This window comes from Platichthys flesus, chromosome 14 (assembly GCF_949316205.1).
Source record: "Platichthys flesus chromosome 14, fPlaFle2.1, whole genome shotgun sequence".
Taxonomy (NCBI): domain Eukaryota; kingdom Metazoa; phylum Chordata; class Actinopteri; order Pleuronectiformes; family Pleuronectidae; genus Platichthys; species Platichthys flesus.
The window spans coordinates 9,880,277-9,900,308 of record NC_084958.1 but is presented as its reverse complement, the minus strand read 5'-3'; the positions used below and the strand labels follow the sequence as shown (position 1 = coordinate 9,900,308).

At 42.4% G+C, this 20,032-nt stretch overlaps 1 protein-coding gene across 7 annotated transcripts; it reads left to right on the top strand.

Moving 5' to 3' along the window:
* Positions 1-109: 109 nt before the first annotated feature.
* LOC133968234 (polyamine-transporting ATPase 13A3-like) lies at positions 110-18,582 on the top strand. 7 transcript variants are annotated; one of them, XM_062404153.1, is made up of 34 exons: positions 110-276; positions 1,614-1,765; positions 2,695-2,764; positions 3,612-3,785; positions 3,997-4,155; positions 4,316-4,386; positions 4,505-4,588; positions 4,785-4,854; positions 5,289-5,423; positions 5,569-5,641; positions 5,881-6,012; positions 6,405-6,572; positions 7,123-7,280; positions 7,362-7,550; positions 8,210-8,271; positions 8,935-9,085; positions 9,363-9,485; positions 9,587-9,604; positions 10,037-10,187; positions 10,335-10,455; positions 11,084-11,208; positions 11,301-11,464; positions 11,995-12,126; positions 12,263-12,342; positions 12,475-12,517; positions 13,267-13,376; positions 13,668-13,764; positions 14,153-14,225; positions 14,318-14,495; positions 14,980-15,161; positions 16,013-16,101; positions 16,194-16,274; positions 16,536-16,631; positions 16,920-18,582. In XM_062404153.1, exons 3-34 carry the CDS (start codon positions 2,714-2,716, stop codon positions 17,100-17,102), a joined length of 3,723 nt encoding a protein of 1,240 aa, XP_062260137.1. In that variant the 5' UTR covers positions 110-276; positions 1,614-1,765; positions 2,695-2,713; the 3' UTR covers positions 17,103-18,582. The 7 variants fall into 7 exon arrangements, with proteins under 7 accessions (XP_062260137.1, XP_062260136.1, XP_062260139.1 ...); XM_062404154.1 differs by lacking the exon at positions 110-276 and adding an exon at positions 1,386-1,537; XM_062404152.1 differs by lacking the exon at positions 1,614-1,765.
* The last annotated feature ends 1,450 nt before the right edge of the window (positions 18,583-20,032 follow it).

Genomic DNA, 20,032 nt, shown 5'->3' with positions numbered 1-20,032 from the left:
GGTCCCCACGTTGTAGCAAAGTGCTCGGATTGAGCCCAAACGTGGTGTGTGTGTGTGTGCGTGTCCCCTAATGACCTCACATCCTGTTTTCCCACTTCCTTCACAGCGGACCGGTTTGGGACGGTCCGAGCGCAGCGCAGCGTGGAGGGTCCGCGGAGGGCAGTGTAGGCGCGATTCTCCACACACATGTCAGCTGAAGACAATCTAACAAACTTTTAACACAACCGGCTGACAATGCACCGCGTCAGCGACTGACCGAGAAGAGGAGAAGCGTCGGTAGGTGGATTAAAAAGCGACGATTTGGGCTCTTTTCCTCGGGGTTTGTGGCTGTGTGGTGGTAGAGTGGACGCGCTCCATCTCTGCAACAGCAACGTGTTAAACTGCGATCCGAGTTTGGATCATGTGGGTGGAAGGAACCAACTGGAGCTGAAGGTTCACAGTCACTGTGTCTGCACATGGGTTCGTGGTGAAACACTAGAAACTGATCTTGGTTTTTTTCCGGTTTTTCTCATTTAAAACACGTTGCAACTCGATCAACGGAACAGTGGGTTGTTCAGGGTCCGTAGGAAGAATCCACTGTCCAACACTTTGTTATAATGACTTGTGTTTGTATAACTGGAATATGTTGATACATCTTATGTATCTTAATCTAGATTTATTACAGTAAACATAAACCACTGGTTCAGAGTGGATTTTCCGCTTCCAGCTGTTCCACTCTTAGATCTCTGTGAGCAAGTTCGCATCAGCCTTGCACATCTGGACACTCCAGTTGTATACATGCATAACAGGGCTGAACGATATGGGCAAAAATATCAAAAACTAAAATCTTCATCAGTTGATATTGTTAATTTTCACAATAAAAGTCACATTGTGTCTTGATAAAATGTTGCACGTGAGTGGAGGTTGTGGTTTTAAACTCTTAATGAGCAAAGAAAGAAACAAAGCTAAAGGCGATCAGTTATGTGTTATACCTCCTCTGTGCTGCACGATATATAAAACCTATCAATATAAATTTGACTTTTTGTTATTTGTTGCTTTAAGGCTGTGGCTTGATGTTTTGTTTGTCTGGTCTGTTGGAAAATAAATCTTGCCCCAGGTCTTGTTTCGGGGATCGAACCTGGCTTCTCTTTATATTATGCCTGCAAGGAGCATTCACACAGGTTGATGCTGCCAAAACCAGGTTTCACCTTAGATATGGTGTTGTTATTCCTTTTAATCAGTTTTAATAAAGGTAGTTTGACATCATGTGATCATGTATTTCATTGTCATAATAATATCAAGCAGGGTAGCACAAGTTAAGTATAATTAGTTGTTTGTGTTGAGAGGTCTGCTGAGAGAGACCGTAAACCATTAGTCAAACATTACTGTAGGTGTGACTGTTATTGAGAATGTGTGCCTGGTGCAAAGGTTTCCATGTATCTTAGCTGGACACCAAAACAACGTTTCACACCGATTTACACATTTATCATGAAGGGTTTCACGGCTTGACGTCAATAGAAATGTTAGTGGATCAAATCGGGGTCATGCAGAGTGACAGGTTAGTGTGGAATGAGGTTCGACTTGTTCAAATCGTGAAGGTCAGTTGTGTATTGATACATTCGGTGACGCCACAGGAAAGTGCCAGTGACTGTTTCAAGAAGGAGTCAGACTCTGCAGCCCTGGACCTGGGAGGCTTTCCTCTGTCCTGAGTAAAGCTGAGCCAGACGGGATCAACACTTGGAGAACTCAAATTATACCAGGGCTTTCCTTTTCCCCTCGGCTAATGGTGAGTCAATAACATCAGGAGCTATAAAGGAGAAATGGGGCGAGGTTGTCACAGCGAGTCATTCATGCTTTTATTACCTCTCAGTTACATGATTGTTACTCCCGTTATGCAGGTGTAGAACCGTTTCCTCAGCTCGTCTTCTCACCGGAAAAAGAAACACCAGTGCTGGCCTCTCTTTCAAATTCGTGATTGCTATTAAGATTTTAAAACCGTCTGGCAGTGACACCATCAAGTGTTGCCCCTTCATACTCCCTGATAGCAACCTGTCCTAAGATCTATAAGCTCATCAATTGAGGTGACCGGGCCTTTGCAGTGGCCGCTCCTAATCTCTGGATCGGTTTATCTTTTCATAACAGAACCCAGAAACATGTAAATCATTGCTAAACACCCACTTCCTCTCACTGGCTGTCCATTCGGGTTGAGATTGAGTCCTTGATTTAATCTAATATTGTGCAAGATTTTATTTCTCAACTATTTACAGTGTTTAATGTTTTATTGCTTTTTGTATTTTCTGTTCACTCTCAGTATTGATTACATGTATTTTTGTACTGGCACAATTTAAGCCTGTTCAGCACTTCGGTCAACTGTGGTTGTTTCAAATGTGCTATATAAATAATGTTTGACTGGTTTCTGCTAAACACAGACTTGTTGGGCTGTGGTTTCATATTCAACTCCAACACATTCCGCTTCTTCTTTTCTGATGGAAATAAAATGAATGAATATAAACGTGAACAAATAATTTACTTCCTTTCTTTGCCTGGATGTTCATTTGCTTTCAAATCTTTAAAACTGAATCTTTTAAAACTATCTTAACTGCAAGTTGTGTTGTCCTTGCTGACCAGAGTCATAGACGTCTGTGATGAGAAACCTTCAAACATCATTTGAATACCTAGTGACTCAAAGGTTATGTCCTTGTCTTTCTTTTGCAGTTGTTGCTCTTGTGACAGAATGAAGACGAGAGAGGTGAAGATTATAAACAAAGGCCTTGAGGATGAGATGGTAAATATATCACTTCCCATCTTAAAGCTGTAGTTTCACCAATCCAATATATATATTGTGTTAAGCAATGTATTTCCTCTGTGGTTTTTTTCCCCCTCCTAAAATAATCTTCAAAGTAACAGTGGGATTTGTGGTTTTAGTTTTTATGTTTGTGAAGACTTAAGTCCTGTGTACAGTGTGGAATTAAAGAATATAGCATTCAAGTTTATTCCAAATATTTTTACTACACATACTGAAACTACCCACAAGTCATTTGGAGAATTTAGAAATTTCACGGGTGATAACATGGACCTCAGATTGGTTAATGTTCCCGGGGGATATATTTTGACATTTTGGGATATATGATTATTTATTATGATGCTGAGTTTAATCTGCCTGGTGAAAATTAAGTTACAGACAGTTCCTTCATTGAAAGACAATAAAAATAAACCAGCAATTCTGGCAATGTTGGAAGGGAATACAATCCGTCTGCCAGCACCACAATCAATCGCCTGCCAGTTGATTCAACAGACGGTTATTGTCTGTCTACCCACGTCTACCACAGAGCTGCATTGTCGTCCAACAATTAAAAAAGCCCATCATAGAGCGACTGGTTCTTCTTTCAGTGTGGAGTTTGCTTGTTCTCTCTGTGTCTGTGTGGATTTTCTCTGGGCGTGCAGATTGGGATTAGATTGGAAACTCTAGATTGACCGTAGGTGTGAATGTGAGTGTGGATGCTTGTTTGGGTCTGTATGTCGGCCCGTGTCATATGCTGGCGACCTGTTGAACCCCCCCCCCCCCCCCCGTACAGATATAGATTTATGGGTGGATGGATCATTGAGCTTTACATCGGTGCTTCCCTGTGCAGGAGGTGTGGGGCTACCGGCCCTGTCTGTGGAAGACCATCCTGGTGGGTGTGGGTGTTGTCTGCTCCGGCGGTCTCCTCTTGCTGCTCCTCTATTGGCTGCCTGAGTGGGGCGTCAAGGGCACCTGCACACACACCTCGCTGAGGGACGCACACACGCTGCTGCTCAGGACCACGGTACTTGCTTTCTTTATTGTTTCTCCTAACTCTTACCTCTTCTACGTTGTTTCCACACGAGCAACATGCATGGCCACGAGCAGGCAGCTGCTATCGAAACATATTTGAATCAGATTTACTGACACTTGGTTGGCACACACACAGTGTAAACAGTGTGTGTGTGCCGCCTCACCGCCGAGGAAGAGAGTCATTCTTTGTGTTGTTAACACAGGATGAGTTCAGGCAGTGGTTTCGAGCCAGAGCGCATGTGATGCTGGCTCCGTGGAAGAAACCCTTCGACCGCTTGGATTTGTCCGCGACGGCTCAGCTGCCGAACGGAGACCACAGCGAGGAGCATTATGGGAAATTGGCTCAAGCGCAGCCTGCTCAGGTATTTCAATGGAAACTGTTTGCCTCTCCTTCACGCTACATGCATCTAATCAATAGAGATGAGGTTCAATTAGTAGTCTAGATCTGTGATTGGCTGATTTGAAATGTAAAGTTGTTACACAGTCGATATCTGACCTCCTCCTCCTCCTCCTCCCCTTTAGATCCACCACTTCACCCACCACAGCACTAAATACTACTGGGATGATGAGACGCAGAACTTTGAGACCTATAAGTAAGAGTCCCGTCGTCATAATTTATTATAACCTTTGTTTCCTTTAATGTGACCAGAAACAAATTTCCATAATGAATCACAACCCCAGTCGACCTGAATGTGTTTGTGACTTTTCTAGAGGCTTGGAAGATGTGAACGTGAGCTGTGCAGGAATCCACTCTGAACACAGCTCTGGACTCTGTACAACCCTGCAGGACCACAGGTTCAACACACACACACACACACACACACACACACACACACACACATTCCCACTCACCATGTTTTCCTTAATTTGTTATTTATGGTACATTTATATACTTATTGCCCTCAATTAACTGTGTGGAAAATCTCATGTTACACACCTTTTATTAAACCCATACTGAGCCTGTTACTGTTTCCTGACTCCTTTTCAACAGGAGGTTGTTTTTCGGGGAGAATGAGATCGCAGTGAGAGTGCCCTCTCTGTTCAAGCTCCTCATTAAGGAGGTGAGTTCTGATTTCAGGTTTCATTTATTGAATTTCTACACTCCAGGAAAACAAACAACTGCATATAAGGTTTTTATCTGTGAGTCCTGAAACGCGTCAAAGCTAACAGAGCTCCTCATTATCAACAAAACATTTAATCAAACACAAATACCTGACAACAACAAGTCCAACTACTACTACTACTAATGATAATATTAACTATTATCATTATTATTTTAAATCAACAGCATTGTACTAAAAGTAATGAACTAATAATAAGACATTAATAACACAAGGGAAAAAAATAGAATTAAATAAAAATAGAAAAAAATGTAATCTATTTTGTTTCTGATCTTATCAAGTCCAACTCTTCTTCTGTGTGTTCAACTATAAATAATGTGATAAGTTCTCTTTTTTTTTTAAACGTACAGTTTGTGTTTCTCTTCCTACATCAGGTCCTGAATCCGTTCTACATCTTCCAGCTCTTCAGTGTGATTCTGTGGAGCGCAGAGGACTACTACTATTACGCCACGGCCATTGTTTTCATGTCTGTCATCTCAATAGCTACCTCGCTGTATACCATTAAAAAGGTAAATCAGAGAGAAATGGCAGTTCCAGTCAAATTCTCTTAAGAATCAAATTCCAAAATAATTTGACAGGGACGGCCTGTATTTTGTACCATTGTGTGTGTCTGTGTGTTTCTCATTTGATGAATCAGTGTGTCTCTCATTTCAGCAATATGTGATGCTGCATGACATGGTGGCGGCTCACAGTGTGGTGCGTGTTTCAGTGTGTAAAGGAAATAAAGGTGAACGCTCCTCACTGAATGTCACATAGAGCTGTATATGAGGCCATGTCAGTGTTAATGATTGACATTCTAAAATGAGATGATGTGTAAATCGTGTTACTCAGAAGTCCCCATTATTTGTCTTTTGTATCATTCAGTAATGCATGAGTCACATTAGTTAATATCCTCTTAATTCCTGACACAGTGTGCAGAGTGCATCGCATCATTCCCACTGCTCTCCCTCTCATTGTTTTACCCAGAAATTGCAGAAGCCATGTCGACAGAGCTCGTTCCCGGTGATGTCGTCATTATTCCGGCCAACGGGATGATCATGCCCTGCGACGCCGTGCTCATCCACGGAACCTGCATTGTAAATGAGAGCATGCTCACAGGTTGTATTTCTATTCGGCTGCTAACTCTCATTACTCATAAATACTCTTAAGATAGGATAAGATAATTCTTTATTTGTCCCACAACGGGAAAAACAACGATCTGCCGCAGGTTACGGTTTCAGGGAGATCCATTTATTCGTTTTTGCATAATCCTGCAAGTAAACAAACGATAGGACAGCAGCAAAAACCTAATCTCCTTGGCGGAGATAATAAAGGCTTCACTGTCAAACTGAAACAAAAGAGCTTTAATTTGAGGTAATTTTTAGAGTTACTTGAAATGTTTTATTTAATGACATGCATTCATTGTGCAATGTGTTGTGTTTACACTTGTGGACACTGCAGAAATGTTTCTGTTTGAGAAGAAGGTTTCCTCGGTTGTGTGTTGTCTATAGGGGAGAGCGTCCCAGTTACGAAGACCAGTCTGCCGGGTTCAGGTGAGGATGCAGCCGTGAGTTACAACATGGAGGAGCACAAGAGACACACCCTGTTCTGTGGCACCCACGTCATCCAGACCCGCTTCTACACTGGTGAACTGGTGAAGGCTGTGGTGGTCCGAACAGGTGAGATGGTGGGAAACACAACGGGAACTAGAATGGCTCACATACAGAGCACATACCTCCACCAAGGCCCGACAGTTCCCCTTGAATTAAAAACCCATTATGTTTCTCAGATACAGGTTTCTAACTCTATTTGTCACAATACAGCAGCTGAAAAGAAAATGCCTGCTCCACCATTAGGTCAAGATTGTTATAAGAATCTGCACCAAATTGCCCACACTCATAAATATCAGTCCCATAAACAAGCCGGATTAAAAAAAATAACGATCCACAAATTATACTTTGAGAAATCAACGAAACTGATGAAAAAGCACCATCTCTAAATGTTAAAGAAACAAATCCTGGCTCCGCCCCCTGATCCAGCTCCGCACCAGAATGTAATGGGGTTATATAGGTTCTGAGGTCATTTCCTGCCCTTCCACAAAATTTAATTGAAATCTGTTTTTGCATAATTGGGCAAAATAACAAACAAACAAAGATGAAAATGGTGGAGGTAACAGCCATTGCATTAACAGACTGATCCTCCACATATTCAGCCAATGTGTTCCCGCAGGCTTCAGCACAGAGAAGGGCCAACTGGTGCGCTCCATCCTCTACCCCAAACCCACAGACTTCAAGCTGTACCGAGACGCCTACCTGTTCCTGCTGTGTCTGGTGGGGGTGGCAGGGATCGGCTTCATCTACACCATCGTCCTCAGTGTAATGCACCAGGTAAAAACTGCTCCTACACACGACATGGGAATCTGTAAATGTCACTGCAGGTCAATGGGTGACGGTTGTTTCTGGATCCAGGTTCCCGCTAAAACCATCATCATTGAATCTCTGGACATCATCACCATCACGGTGCCCCCGGCCCTGCCAGCAGCGATGACGGCCGGTATCGTGTACGCACAGCGGCGTCTGAAACGCGTCGGCATCTTTTGCATCAGCCCCCAGAGGATCAACATGTGCGGTCAACTCAACCTGGTTTGCTTTGACAAGGTAGTTTACGACATAGTTGTCTTTTTTGTTTCCGGCACTCGTCATGTGTCCCAGGAGCCTGGGAGCTTGACTTGACTCGGACTGAATGGAGTCTTTGCTCAGAAGGCAGAAAATTGAGTTATGAAGCGTTCAGACCCACTTCCAGTTCAAGCACAAGCTCCTGTTTGATAATTACGTAATGGTTTTGTGTTAAAACCAGGCTGTGAAATGTTGTCTGGAGGCTGTGCTGCAGTTCTATGAGGCCACAACGTCAAGCACCACACATTTAAAACATGTCAAAGCCATAGTATTGATTACATTTAGTAGATAATCAATCTATTCTAAAGTAGAAACAATTTATAAAACAATTTGATTAATTCAATGATATTTTGAGCAAAATACAAAAAACTTAAATCTGGTTAAAGTCTCTGCTGGTTTCTTCTATGATAATAAACTGGACATTTTTATTTTGTCACATAAAAAAAGCCATTTAAATTGTTTTACCTTTTACGTGCGTGCGTGCTTGCGTGTGTCTACATTGAGTCGATAATCTGAAGTCAGGCCAAATGCCTGTCACTCTCAGAAAAGTGACCTGTTTGGCCTGTGGTCGTGTTCTGAGGTGTTATCACTGTTGTTGCTTCCTCAGCATTGTTTTAGATCCCTGTTTGTTTGTCCTTCAGACTGGTACTTTGACGGAGGATGGTTTGGACCTGTGGGGTATCCAGAGAGCTGAAGCTGGCAGGTACAGTAAGAGCTGCTCACTGTGGTGTTTGTGGTCCAATGCAAACACTTCAACATCAGAATAGCTGTCAAACTGAGAAGAATCAGACATCTGGACAGATATGATCACAGCAGCTGGAGCAGATTTTGTAGAACTGAGGAAATGTATTTTTGTATTCTGGCTAATGCCAAAGTAGATGCTTTTCTTTTTCATTCCTCAGAACCTATGGTTGACTATTGTAATCTCAAAATTTTGAGATATCTTTCCCAAATGTCAGAGATGTCAGCCTTATATTTGTAAAAGTATAAAAATACCTTAGTTTTAGGCAAATATGCAACGTTTTTATAAATTAAGGTATATAGAGTAATGTCAAATGTAAAAGAGTATAGAATAAAGTTATTTAATAAATATAACAAGTCGAAGAGAAGCAGTTGCAAAGAGCATACAATAGCAGTAACGCGACTGATATAGACATAAATATGATAAATAATATGAATACTGCAAATTACAGTCAGTGTGTTAATATTGTCCAACACCAAATTATATTTTCTCATTTTTACATAAGCTATCAACGATTATTACATAACCAAGGTTATACCAGGGTTGTATTTGTGGGGAGTCGTCTCCTGTCGCCGTCACAATCTGTCAAACTGCTGAGTCCGATCCTCTCTCTCTCTGTTGCAGCTTCTCTCCTCCAGAGTCCGAAGCAGCTGAGCAGAGTCTGGTGAGCTCAGCGTTCGTGGCGGGCATGGCCTCCTGCCACTCACTGACCAAGATAGAGGGCGAACTCTCCGGAGACCCTCTGGACCTCAAGATGTTCAGCGCCACAGGCTGGGTAAATAACATTGATCAGCCCTGACTCCCAGCATGCTTAGTCACAGGCACCGCAACCAGCATGGATACCAGTGTGTGCATGAATTATGCAGCGCCACGCTCACTGCCTTGGCAGAGCAAGTTCACTAAAACGGTGCCGTCATCCATGGCACCAACTCACTAAAGTCTGGCACCATGACTACTCTGAAAATTCCTCTTTCATTTCAAGAGCAACGTGGGAGTGAGAGTGATAATCTCAAGACATTAAGTTATGGTGGTGTTATGTTATTTTTGTTAAGATCCTGGAGGAGCCAGTAGAGGAGGAGACGGCGCTCCACAACCCCCTAATGCCCACAGTGGTGAGACCTCCAAAGCATGTCGTCCCTGAAGCCAATCAGAACAATCCACTGGCTCAAAACATGGTACAGAGGCTCTCCATGTGTTTACTTTGTGATCAGTGTATTTGTTTATGGCTGTAGAGAACTTCTTTATATTTACACTTTACTTATGTGTCTTTTCCCAGGAGCTTTCTCAAATATCAGTAAGTTTTTCTTTCTTTAAATTATTATAGCAAAGAGTTTTATATTGTAGAAAATATATTTATTTACATTCGTAATTTGTGCACAGATGTGAGACTGCTCAAAACTATTAAATTGATTTACATTTTCTTGCAGAAATTGTTTGTATGACTCCTTTTTACTCTAACTTGCTATTTTCCCTTGAACCTTCCATTTCCCACGTCTACTTCAGTTTTCTATATTTATCGGAATGACAGCAAACATCCAGGAATGTCCTGCCTAGAAACAAGTCCTCGTGTGAGCCTGTAAATGAGGCTGGAAAACCAGATGAATTATTAATATCAGGCCGAGTCTCTGAGGCTGCTGTGCCTTATATTGTCACTGCATTGTGTTATGATTTGTTGAGTAAACTGTTTGTATTGTGAGTCTGACATTGTGATTTTTTTACACTTCAGTCCTTTGAGATTGGAATCGTGCGTCAGTTCCCCTTCTCGTCGGCGCTGCAGAGGATGAGCGTGGTGGTCAGGAGGTTAGGGGAGAAGCACATGGATGCGTACTTGAAAGGAGCGCCGGAGATTGTGGCGAGCCTCTGCAAACAGCACACAGGTCTGACACTTAACCTGCACCCTGTAGCTCGGGGGTGGATACGTCTCCTCGATTTAGATTCACAAAGCAGTTGACAGTAGCGAAAGTCTCCCTGCTCCATGTTTAACAGAAAGAAACAGACTGACGTGGCTCTGTCTTTCCCCTCAGTCCCACAGAGTTTCACAGAGACTCTGGAGAGCTACACCAGGCAGGGCTTCAGGGTTATTGCCCTGGCACACCGACAGCTGGAGTCCAAACTCTCCTGGCACAAAGTCCAGAGCCTCAGCAGGTACGTCTCCATTCACAGATAACACCGTCCACAGTACATGCAGCTATTGACGGGGAAGTTCCGCCACCATGACACCCTAAAACGCTGCTAAAAAAAAATCTTTGTTGGTTGGAAGATGGTCCTCTCCACTGATAACTGAACAAACATCAGGTGAAATTACATAATATTATATATATATATAGTTTGCTTAAACATGAGGAAATATCAGAATTTGGTGCCAGGAATTTCTGTCTCACAACAACATGTCTCTATAGAAAAGACATTGAAAACACATAATACAGTGCAGCTACAATATGTGGTGCAACAGGACTATAAGGTTTCCTTGCCTCAACTACAAGCTAACATGACTTAACTTGTTTCCATGCAGCACATTCCTGGATGTTTGCTGTCAGCCTGATAAATATAGAAAATCATTAACATGGATAAGGAAGGTTAGCTGGAAGGCAGCAAGTTAAAATCAGATGATAACAACTCCTCAGCTAGTGTGAAGTGAGCAGCACAGATTTATTATCTCCCATAACAAAGGGAATCCTTTATTGTCTGTCACCGTCACTAATCCCTTAAATCTGGATGAATAAAGTGACTTGTGCAGCGCCGATGATAAATTAATGTTGTTTGTTATTTTCAGGGTCCTGATAGAGACCAACATGGAGTTCCTTGGTTTGATCATCATGCAGAACAAAATAAAGCAGGAGACCGCCGGGGTTTTACGTGAATTACGACAAGCCCACATCCGCACCTTGATGGTCACAGGTAACCCAGCTCAGTGAACGCGTTGACTTATCTGGGGCTGAAATCGTGAGCCTCCATGTCACATCCCTTCTCTCTCCTGTCTCACCTGTAAGGTGACAACATGCTGACGGCCATATCGGTGGCTCGAGACTGTGGGATGGTCCGTGCACATGAGCAGGTCGTTATAGCAGATGCTGTGCCCCCTAAAGATTTCAATCCTGCCACTATCATGTGGCACTACACTGAAAACCCTGCTCAGCCCACCAAGGAAAATCAGGTACGACTTGAAGCTGCTTTCAGAAATGCGCTGAACTCTGCATATTTCCCGGAACTTTTCCTGCCAATCCTGATTTAGAAACAGATATGAAACTGGAAGAATACAAATATCTCAGGATGATAAACCCACATGTAGACCACACATATGAAGACATTAACTTGGAAAGATAATGAGATTCAAGAATTTATGGGGATTAGGGCAGACGGTGGTATTGATATTCTGGGACAGTCGTACTAGTTAGAAAATACTGGGACTCAAATGTTTGAACAAACTAAAGCAAAGAAACACACAGTTCAGCTTTCGAGGAAACCAATCGAAAGTGCTTGGTGCGAACGTCTCTTTGCGCTGGTAGTCCATGTATATACTTATATTTTAGTCAATAGCCTTTTTTGCATGAGTTAGTCAGACACAAGCATGAGAAGGGGGCTGTGACGATGTGTGTCAGAGGCCCTACAGTGTTATTTATCATGCAGACAGTACAGCTCGGCAGTTTTCTGTTCTGGTCTCCTGACTCACCCTCTCCTCTCTAGTCTGTGGAGATAAATCTGGAGGAAAGGGCGTATGACAAGCGACAGCCTCCGCAGGAACAAAGCTATCACTTCGCTGTGAGCGGCAAAGCCTTCGCTGTTATCACCGAGCACTTCCCCCAACTCCTCCAAAAGGTACAAGCATGGCAATGGACAAATAAGTATCTGCACGTTCACATTACTATTAGGTGCACATCATTTTTAAAGCCACTTGGCGTTTCCTTTTTGACATTACTGTAATTCCTTGTCTCCCCACATGGGGATGCTGCAGCTCGCCCTAAGAGCCACAGTGTTTGCCCGAATGGCTCCGGACCAGAAGACGCAGCTGGTGGAAATCCTGCAGAGCATTGAGTGAGCCCTCCATTAATTTTGTGGCTTCAATTTTCATCTGTTAATGAGCTTCATCATGTGATATTATGGCATCTTCATCATATGTGGCCATAGTTAACCCCCCACCCCCCGAACACTCTGTTTGTCTTCCAGCTACACTGTTGGGATGTGTGGTGATGGTGCTAATGACTGTGGAGTAAGTACGGATTAGTTTTTACGAAAATATGCATAAACTTTCTACATGATTAGTCTGAGTTATTTTACTGATGCTTTCATTGGTGTATTCATTTCCATCAACTGTGAACCAGTATCTGATTGGATCCTGTAAAAGTAGCGGTTACATACCTGTGTCTTAACGGGGGTCGAGGCCAAATAATATCAAAGTTGCAGTCTTTAGTTAGAGCAGAGAAGTTTTAATGTACTTTATTATCAACAATACACAACAGTGTAATGCTGAACAACGTGTTTTAAATGTACCACAGCTTTTTCTTCTTTATGCCGTTAAATAAAAGACTTGTTCACAAACAGAATAGAATTTTTTTTATTTTATTGTCATTTCACAGAGTACAACGTCATGAAATAGCAGTGCTGTAGGTGCATTGTCAAAAACCTGACCACAGTTAAAGAATAAGAAATTAATAAAAATATAAACATATAGATATATGTTTAAATAATATAAATTAATAATAATAATAACTTTATTTGTATAGAAATTGCATGCTTCAGGCAAAGGTCCATGGCAAAATGAAGAATTGATTGTAATAAAGGATATTCAGTTTAATTTAATAGCCAAATCATAGCACGTTAAGGCAGAGACCCTCAGTGTTTATCTTTTATCACTTTGTGCTAAAACCAGTAAAAAATAGAGTGAAAAGGAAATAATAACAGTAGAAAAAAACCTGAGCCTGGACTAGTAGACTTTCTCTAATGTGTTCTCTCTCTCAGGCTCTGAAGAGAGCTCACAGTGGGATTTCTCTGTCTGAGCTGGAGGCGTCTGTGGCTTCTCCGTTCACCTCCACCACCCCGAACATCTCCTGTGTCCCCAACCTCATCCGGTATTCACTCACTGATGAGATTCCTGAATTTCATTTATCACTTAAATTTAGAAAACAAAACAAATGCAAACCAAGGTTCACAGCTACACTCATTTACAATCAATTCATTTGACAAAAACTAACAGGAAATCCTGTTAGTCTAGTGGAATAAATTTCACGACTTCACTTTTGCTGGTGTATTTTGCTGTCGACTGTGTGAACTGACCCTTTAAATCTGAGCAGCAAAACATGAAATATTGTTATATTTTTGTATCTAATGCTGAATGTCTCTTCTATTCTTCCCATCCACAGGGAGGGTAGAGCGGCCCTCATTACGTCATTCTGTGTTTTCAAGTTCATGGCTCTCTACAGCATCATCCAGTACCTCAGTGTCACCCTGCTCTACTCTGTAAATACCATGCTCTTTGTGATATAAACACTTTGCTCCACATTTCAGTCACATTCAAGGAAACAGTGTAAAAACAAACAGAAACAGAAATATGATATTGACGCTACTAGTTGTATGGGCTTTGTGGTTAGTACCATTGGGTTACAAAACCTTATATAGGTCCCACATGAGATGTGAGGAGCAAGTAGAAGCAAGTTCTGCAAAGTGTGTGTGTGTGTGTGTGTGTGTGTGTGTGTGTGTGTGTGTGTGTGTGTGTGTGTGAGTGAGCACGGGGAGGGGAAGGGAGGGGCTTGTATCAATGGTCAAACTAAGCCAGAGGCCCAAGGGTTTTATGAGATTTTGCTTCTGTGTGTTCATTAACTTCTCTTCAATATTTCTGATATTATAGATCCTCAGCAACCTAGGAGACTTTCAGTTCCTCTTCATTGACATCGCCATCATTCTCATCATCGCCTTTACAAGTGAGTAACGTGAGGAAAGGCACAGAGAAGCACTTTTGATCCATATATGCCTCCAAAAATGAATTCATCAACTTCTTGTTTTCTGTCTTCAGTGAGTCTGAACCCTGCGTGGAAGGAGCTGGTGTGGCGTCGCCCTCCGTCCAGTCTGATTTCCGGCCCACTACTCTGCTCCGTTCTGACCCAGATCCTCACCTGCCTGTTCTTTCAAGTCCTGGTATTTCTCTTAGTGCGGCAGCAGAGGTGGTACGAGACATGGACCCCTCAGTCAGAGTGAGTGACATGTCTGAAATGAACAACTGCCCGATGACAAATGAGTCAATCACTGCAGACATATTAATTGCGCACTAACCTAATAACGTGTATTTCATCCTGGTCCCTAACCTTTGGTCTGCTGAGAACATCTGCTGATTTAAAAAAAATGTAATTGTCACCAGGAAATGAGAGCAATCAAAATACAGGGTAAAAACACAGAATCACTTGTATAAATCATTTTTTTACAACTCTGAATTTCCTCCTGCCTTGTTTTTACTCTTACAGTATCTGATTTCAGATAAAGAGAGAATATAAATACAGAATTGAATCTGTGAATCAAACTTTAATTAAATAATACATTTTTCAATAATATCAGCTGATCATCAGACAAAAAGAAACAACAAAACCGATTTTTTAAATACCTGAATACATTGACATTGTAGAATTTGATGTTTGTGGTGTGTCTGAACTGAATAACATTTCCCTCTGTCTCGTCCTGCAGCGCCTGTAATGTCTCCAGCTACAGTCTCACTCACAGCTCGAACGTATCAAGTCCTCACGACCACAAAAACATCAAGAACTACGAGAACACCACCCTCTTCTACATCTCCTCCTTCCAGTACTTGTGTGTGGCCATCATCTTCTCCAAGGGGAAACCATTCAGACAGCCCAGCTACAAGAACTGTAAGACTCATTCAGCTCAGCTCAGGAGAACATCAGCCTGTAGTCTGTGTTTCAAACATACTATATGATAGTTAATCTTTTCACTTCAGCACCACATTAATATCAATCTCAGAACTTTGAAAAGAATGTGTAAGAAACTATTCCAAAGAAAAAATCACATGGACTTTAAAGAAGTCTGTGAAAGAGGAAATGTTTGATTGTGGTTGAATGTAATCTTCGTGATATTCAAAAGAGGTTTCCTAGTTTCACAATGAGATTGGTTCAAGATTTTGGATCCAGAAGGAGTCAAACTCCAGAGAGCACAGGTTCTCCTTGCTGCGTATTTCCCCCCCCAAATTGGAGGGGGAAATTGGATAACTTTTTTCTCTTAATATTACGTCATTATTGGCAAAAAAAATTGACTCGATTCCCACTGTGTCATGATTTTTTTTCATGGATCTACCCTATGGTCTGAATCTGCGCGGAACTTTAATGTTTATTTTTTTGAGACATGCTCTGTCTTTCCACCAATTGAAATAAGTTCCGTAGTATAAACATATATAAACACGATCCGTGCAAGTCAGGGAGACACACATGAATTCATGATGCCTCCTCATCCGCATCATGAATATTCCCAAAAAGGCTCTTCCCTAATCTGTGGGACATTATAACACATATTTAAAGATAGAAAAGTAAATGTGATTCCTGAAGACTGGCAATTAACTTTCCTAAATCCCTCAATTCTGTGTCTAAAGCCAGTGTTTTATACTTAAATATGAGTCTAACAAACATTTCTGTTTATGGTCCTGAAAGTTGAAATGACCGTAAACACAATGTTGTTTGCCTAAACCTCTGCATGTTTATTCCACCAGGGCCGTTCATGCTCTCCTGCATTGGTCTGTACACTTTTCTCCTCTTCATCATGCTGTATCCTGTCCCTGCTATCGACAGCTTCCTGGAGGTAAAACCTGTGTTTCTCCCTTTTTTTCGTCTGGGTTGCTGCGTGAAGTTGAATACGTTGTGTTGTCATCGTGCTGCTCTGCCTCCCCTCAGATCGTGTGTGTTCCCCACGACTGGCGCGTTACACTGGTGGTTATTGTTGTGGTGAATACGGCCGTGTCTTTCATGCTGGAGGTACACGTTCTGCGACACCACACCCCACAAGCTCTCTGTGACTGAACTCCTGTTTTGAATTAGAAAAACTGTGATTTGCATGCATTGATTTCTTTCTTCCCCTGAGTGAATTAGTACATTTTTGCCTTATGAATGAAATCACTGAATCTTTTTCGAGTTGTTTCGGTCTTTGTGCATCTCTGTGGCTGTAACCAAACTCTTCAATCCTCCCTCTCATGTTTGTTGGGCTGAGTCTTAAGTTCCCCCTGAAATCTCCCATAGATTTTGATCCTTGACATCGTCCTGTGGAGGCTAGTTTTCAGAGGCAATCAGGGGGTAGCTCGCCCCTCAGCGTCCCCCGCTACTGCCAAACCTCAGGTCGGGAAGCTTTTCACTACACGTTCTTCTGTTTTGCCTGGTTTCACTGGGTGGATGGTGATGCATTCTCATCTCTCTTAGCTCTGATCCTGCTGCTTTTCTTGCATATTCGCTGCAGGTGATCATCCAAATCTGTCAAAAATACATGCCATCACATAAGTGACTCTATAGATTATCTATAAGCATGTATGTTATTACACATCACTCATCCATCCAGTGGAATCAACATATAAATACCCGCTCACAAACTTGTTTTCCCTCTAATTTCCTCACTGCACATATTCTCAGGAGGCCAACAGCCGCTGGGGCTCGTCCTTCCTCTCTTGGCTGTTCTGTCGGAGAAACACACCTCCCAGGGTGCGCTACATGAACGTGGCCCTGGAGCTGCAGGACGACCCTGACTGGCCCCCCGGTCCCTCCACTGTCACGTACGCTAGTGATGCTCAGTCCAACAACTCAGCCGCCCTCTGACGCCAACGGGACCAACAGGCAAACTGCGGCAACTCCCGAACCAGTTGATGGAGCTCAGAGGTGTGACGGATGGTCAGATGATTTTATTTTTGATGTGGACCCTGACGGATGCCAACGAAGAAGCCTTCATAAAGAAGAGGCCTCCTACTGTACCAACTAACTGACACTGTGAGCTGCTCTTACAAAAGATTTTCCTCAATTGTGCCTCGTCAACAACAATCGAAATGGACAAGCTCGCTCCACTAGGATTTTAGCCGTACTGTCATGTCTCACTGCTGAAACTGAAGCCAGAGGCCTGTCAGAGGAATAGATCATTGTTTTCACACTGTGCATCTATCAGCTTTCTTGCTGCGAGGCTGGAACAACGTGGTCGTGTGTTTCAGATTCTTCTGATACTATGTGAATTCATTTTTAGTGTTCAGGTATGACAGTTTTTGATCTTTTTACTATTCATGAGGTATTTCTACAGAATGATGTGTACCATTCCTTCAATTTCTTATTGTCCCCTCCTTCCAATCACATACAACACGCAAATACTACACTGGACAGTGAGTGTCATATGAGCCTTTCCATTGTTTTACACAGTTTTCATTAGCTGATCCTGTATCTGAACCAAGTGGACCAAGGCACATTTTCATCAGATATTTTTTTAGTTTAACATCAGATTAATTCATCATGAGATACGAAAGAAAATGTCTTCCACTAACAGCTGCTGCTAAAATATAAAAGCTGTGAAGCAATATGAGGTCACATGGATTCAAAGAAACACGAGGACTTATATCTGTTTGCAGTTTCGTGAATAAGACTTATAGTGAATTATTTCTCTGACAGAAAACATTCCACTGCTGCGTTTTCTTTCTTAGAGTCGCTTCAGTTGAAATTCTTCCTGTGGAAGAGAGAAGCAGATGATTGTGTCCCTATTGAGTACTTTACTGTGTGTGTGTGTGTGTGTGTGTGTGTGTGTGTGTGTGTGTGTGTGTGTGTGTGTGTGTGTGTGTGTGTGTGTGTGTGTGTGCGTGTGCGTGTGCGTGCGTGTGTGAGAGAAAGACAAACAGTGTGCCAGTAAATATTAGCATCAAAACGAACCATTTCAGGTCCCTCAGATACTTCATGAAATGTTCTTTTACTCAATAAATGAATATGAAGTTAATTACAACATTTAACATGATTGAGGAACTGAACAGAGGTGATAATGATTTAATTGATTAATGAAAAAAACAATTAATCAAAATTAATCTTCAAGACACTTGCTGCTGTGATCATTTTATAACAGTTGATTTTAACACGTGAATTTCATGTAATATTTTTACTGTTTACAGCTGTTGATCACATATTTCTTTCTAGTTTTTAAGTGTAAAAAAATGAAATAAATGTGAAAATTATAAATATTAATCACCAAAATGTCAAGACTATTACTGTAATAAAGAGCAATTATATTCTGTGTTTTGGAAAAATCGTAATAAACTTATTTTCACATTTGTTTCAATGTCACAAACATATTTCAGTGCGTCAACAAATATCACGAGTGTTTGCTCTGCAGAACTCTCATTACTTTTCCCAATATATCTGTATATGAAGCCACTCTTGCGTGCGTCGTGGGGGGCTGACCCTGGTCACACTTTTTCAGCCAAGACTTACTGATCAATTATGGGCTTTCCCAGCCTCCTCGCTGCCTGGCATATGGGCGCTTTAAGGCGCGAGAGTGGAGGAGAAAGAGGGGTATCATTTCATGTGGAGATCAGGGCCTATAAGCAGTGAATGGGTGGATTTAGGGGGGACTGAATAAGGGGACGGGGGTCCTCACTTGTACCAAAAAGAAAAGAATGTCCCACAGATCAGGGAAGAGCCTTTTTGGGAATATTCATGATGAGGATGAGGAGGCATCATGAATTCATGTGTGTCTCCCTGACTTGCACGGATCATCTTTTCTGTCAACACCGATGTGTGCAGAGCCGCGATGTCTTGCTTTCTCCCGGTGTTTGCTGTGCAGCTCTGTGGATAGTGTTGCCTCTCCACAAAGCAATATGGGTTTTTGTGTACTCTCTGCTGTATTCTCTTTATATCAGTAGAGCAGCAGATGGAGAGTGGTGGAAAGACATAAAGACGCTAAAACACACAGCCTTTCTTCCTCACAGCTAGATACTCGCTGGAAAAGATTTTCTCAAGCTTGCACTCAGACGTGTGCTGGTTCAAACATTTTGGACTTCATCTCCTTTCTCTTTTACCCATACGTTTCTTTGTCTGAGTCGTGTACTTTCAAGATTTGGGCCTGTGCACACAGTCTTTGTGTGCAGTTTCTTTGCTTACAACGGATCCCACAGAGCGATCAGACCCGCTCGGAATATTTTGAAAAGTAACTGCCACTGTAGCACAGTTTTCTCTGCGCTGAAAGTTGTCGTAAAGAATCCAGGCACTTTCCCGATGTGTCTGTTCTCACCGTGCGCACACATGCATTCACTTATTCTTAACAAAGTCCACATGCAGACACCAGTCGGCTGCGTCTTCTCTAATTGTGGCTGGACACTCATAAGGCCCTGGTCGTGATTAATAGTCAGGACACAAGGCCAACCTGATGCTCACTTACGGTAGGCCTCATTTTACAGATGACACAAAGGCACCCACGTCTGGTAAAAGGTCTGTGACCCACCAGACGGACACAAAGCCCCTCTCCTCCCTCCTGTCCCCTAAGTATGGGCTTCTTCCCTGGGCCTTCATGGCGTTCCTTGTCCCCCTTCCTTTATCAGTCCTCGCAGGCCTGAATGGGCTCTGTGGTTGGTCAATAAATTCAGTGATTCAGGGGGTGGACAGTTGCAGCCGTGTTAACGTTTGTTCACAGGCTTGTCGGAGGGACGGGCCCCGCCCCGCGGCTCTTTGTCTCCCGTGGTCCCTCAACAGGTTAGAAGTCAATGGAGGGCCTTGTGCGGAGGTGG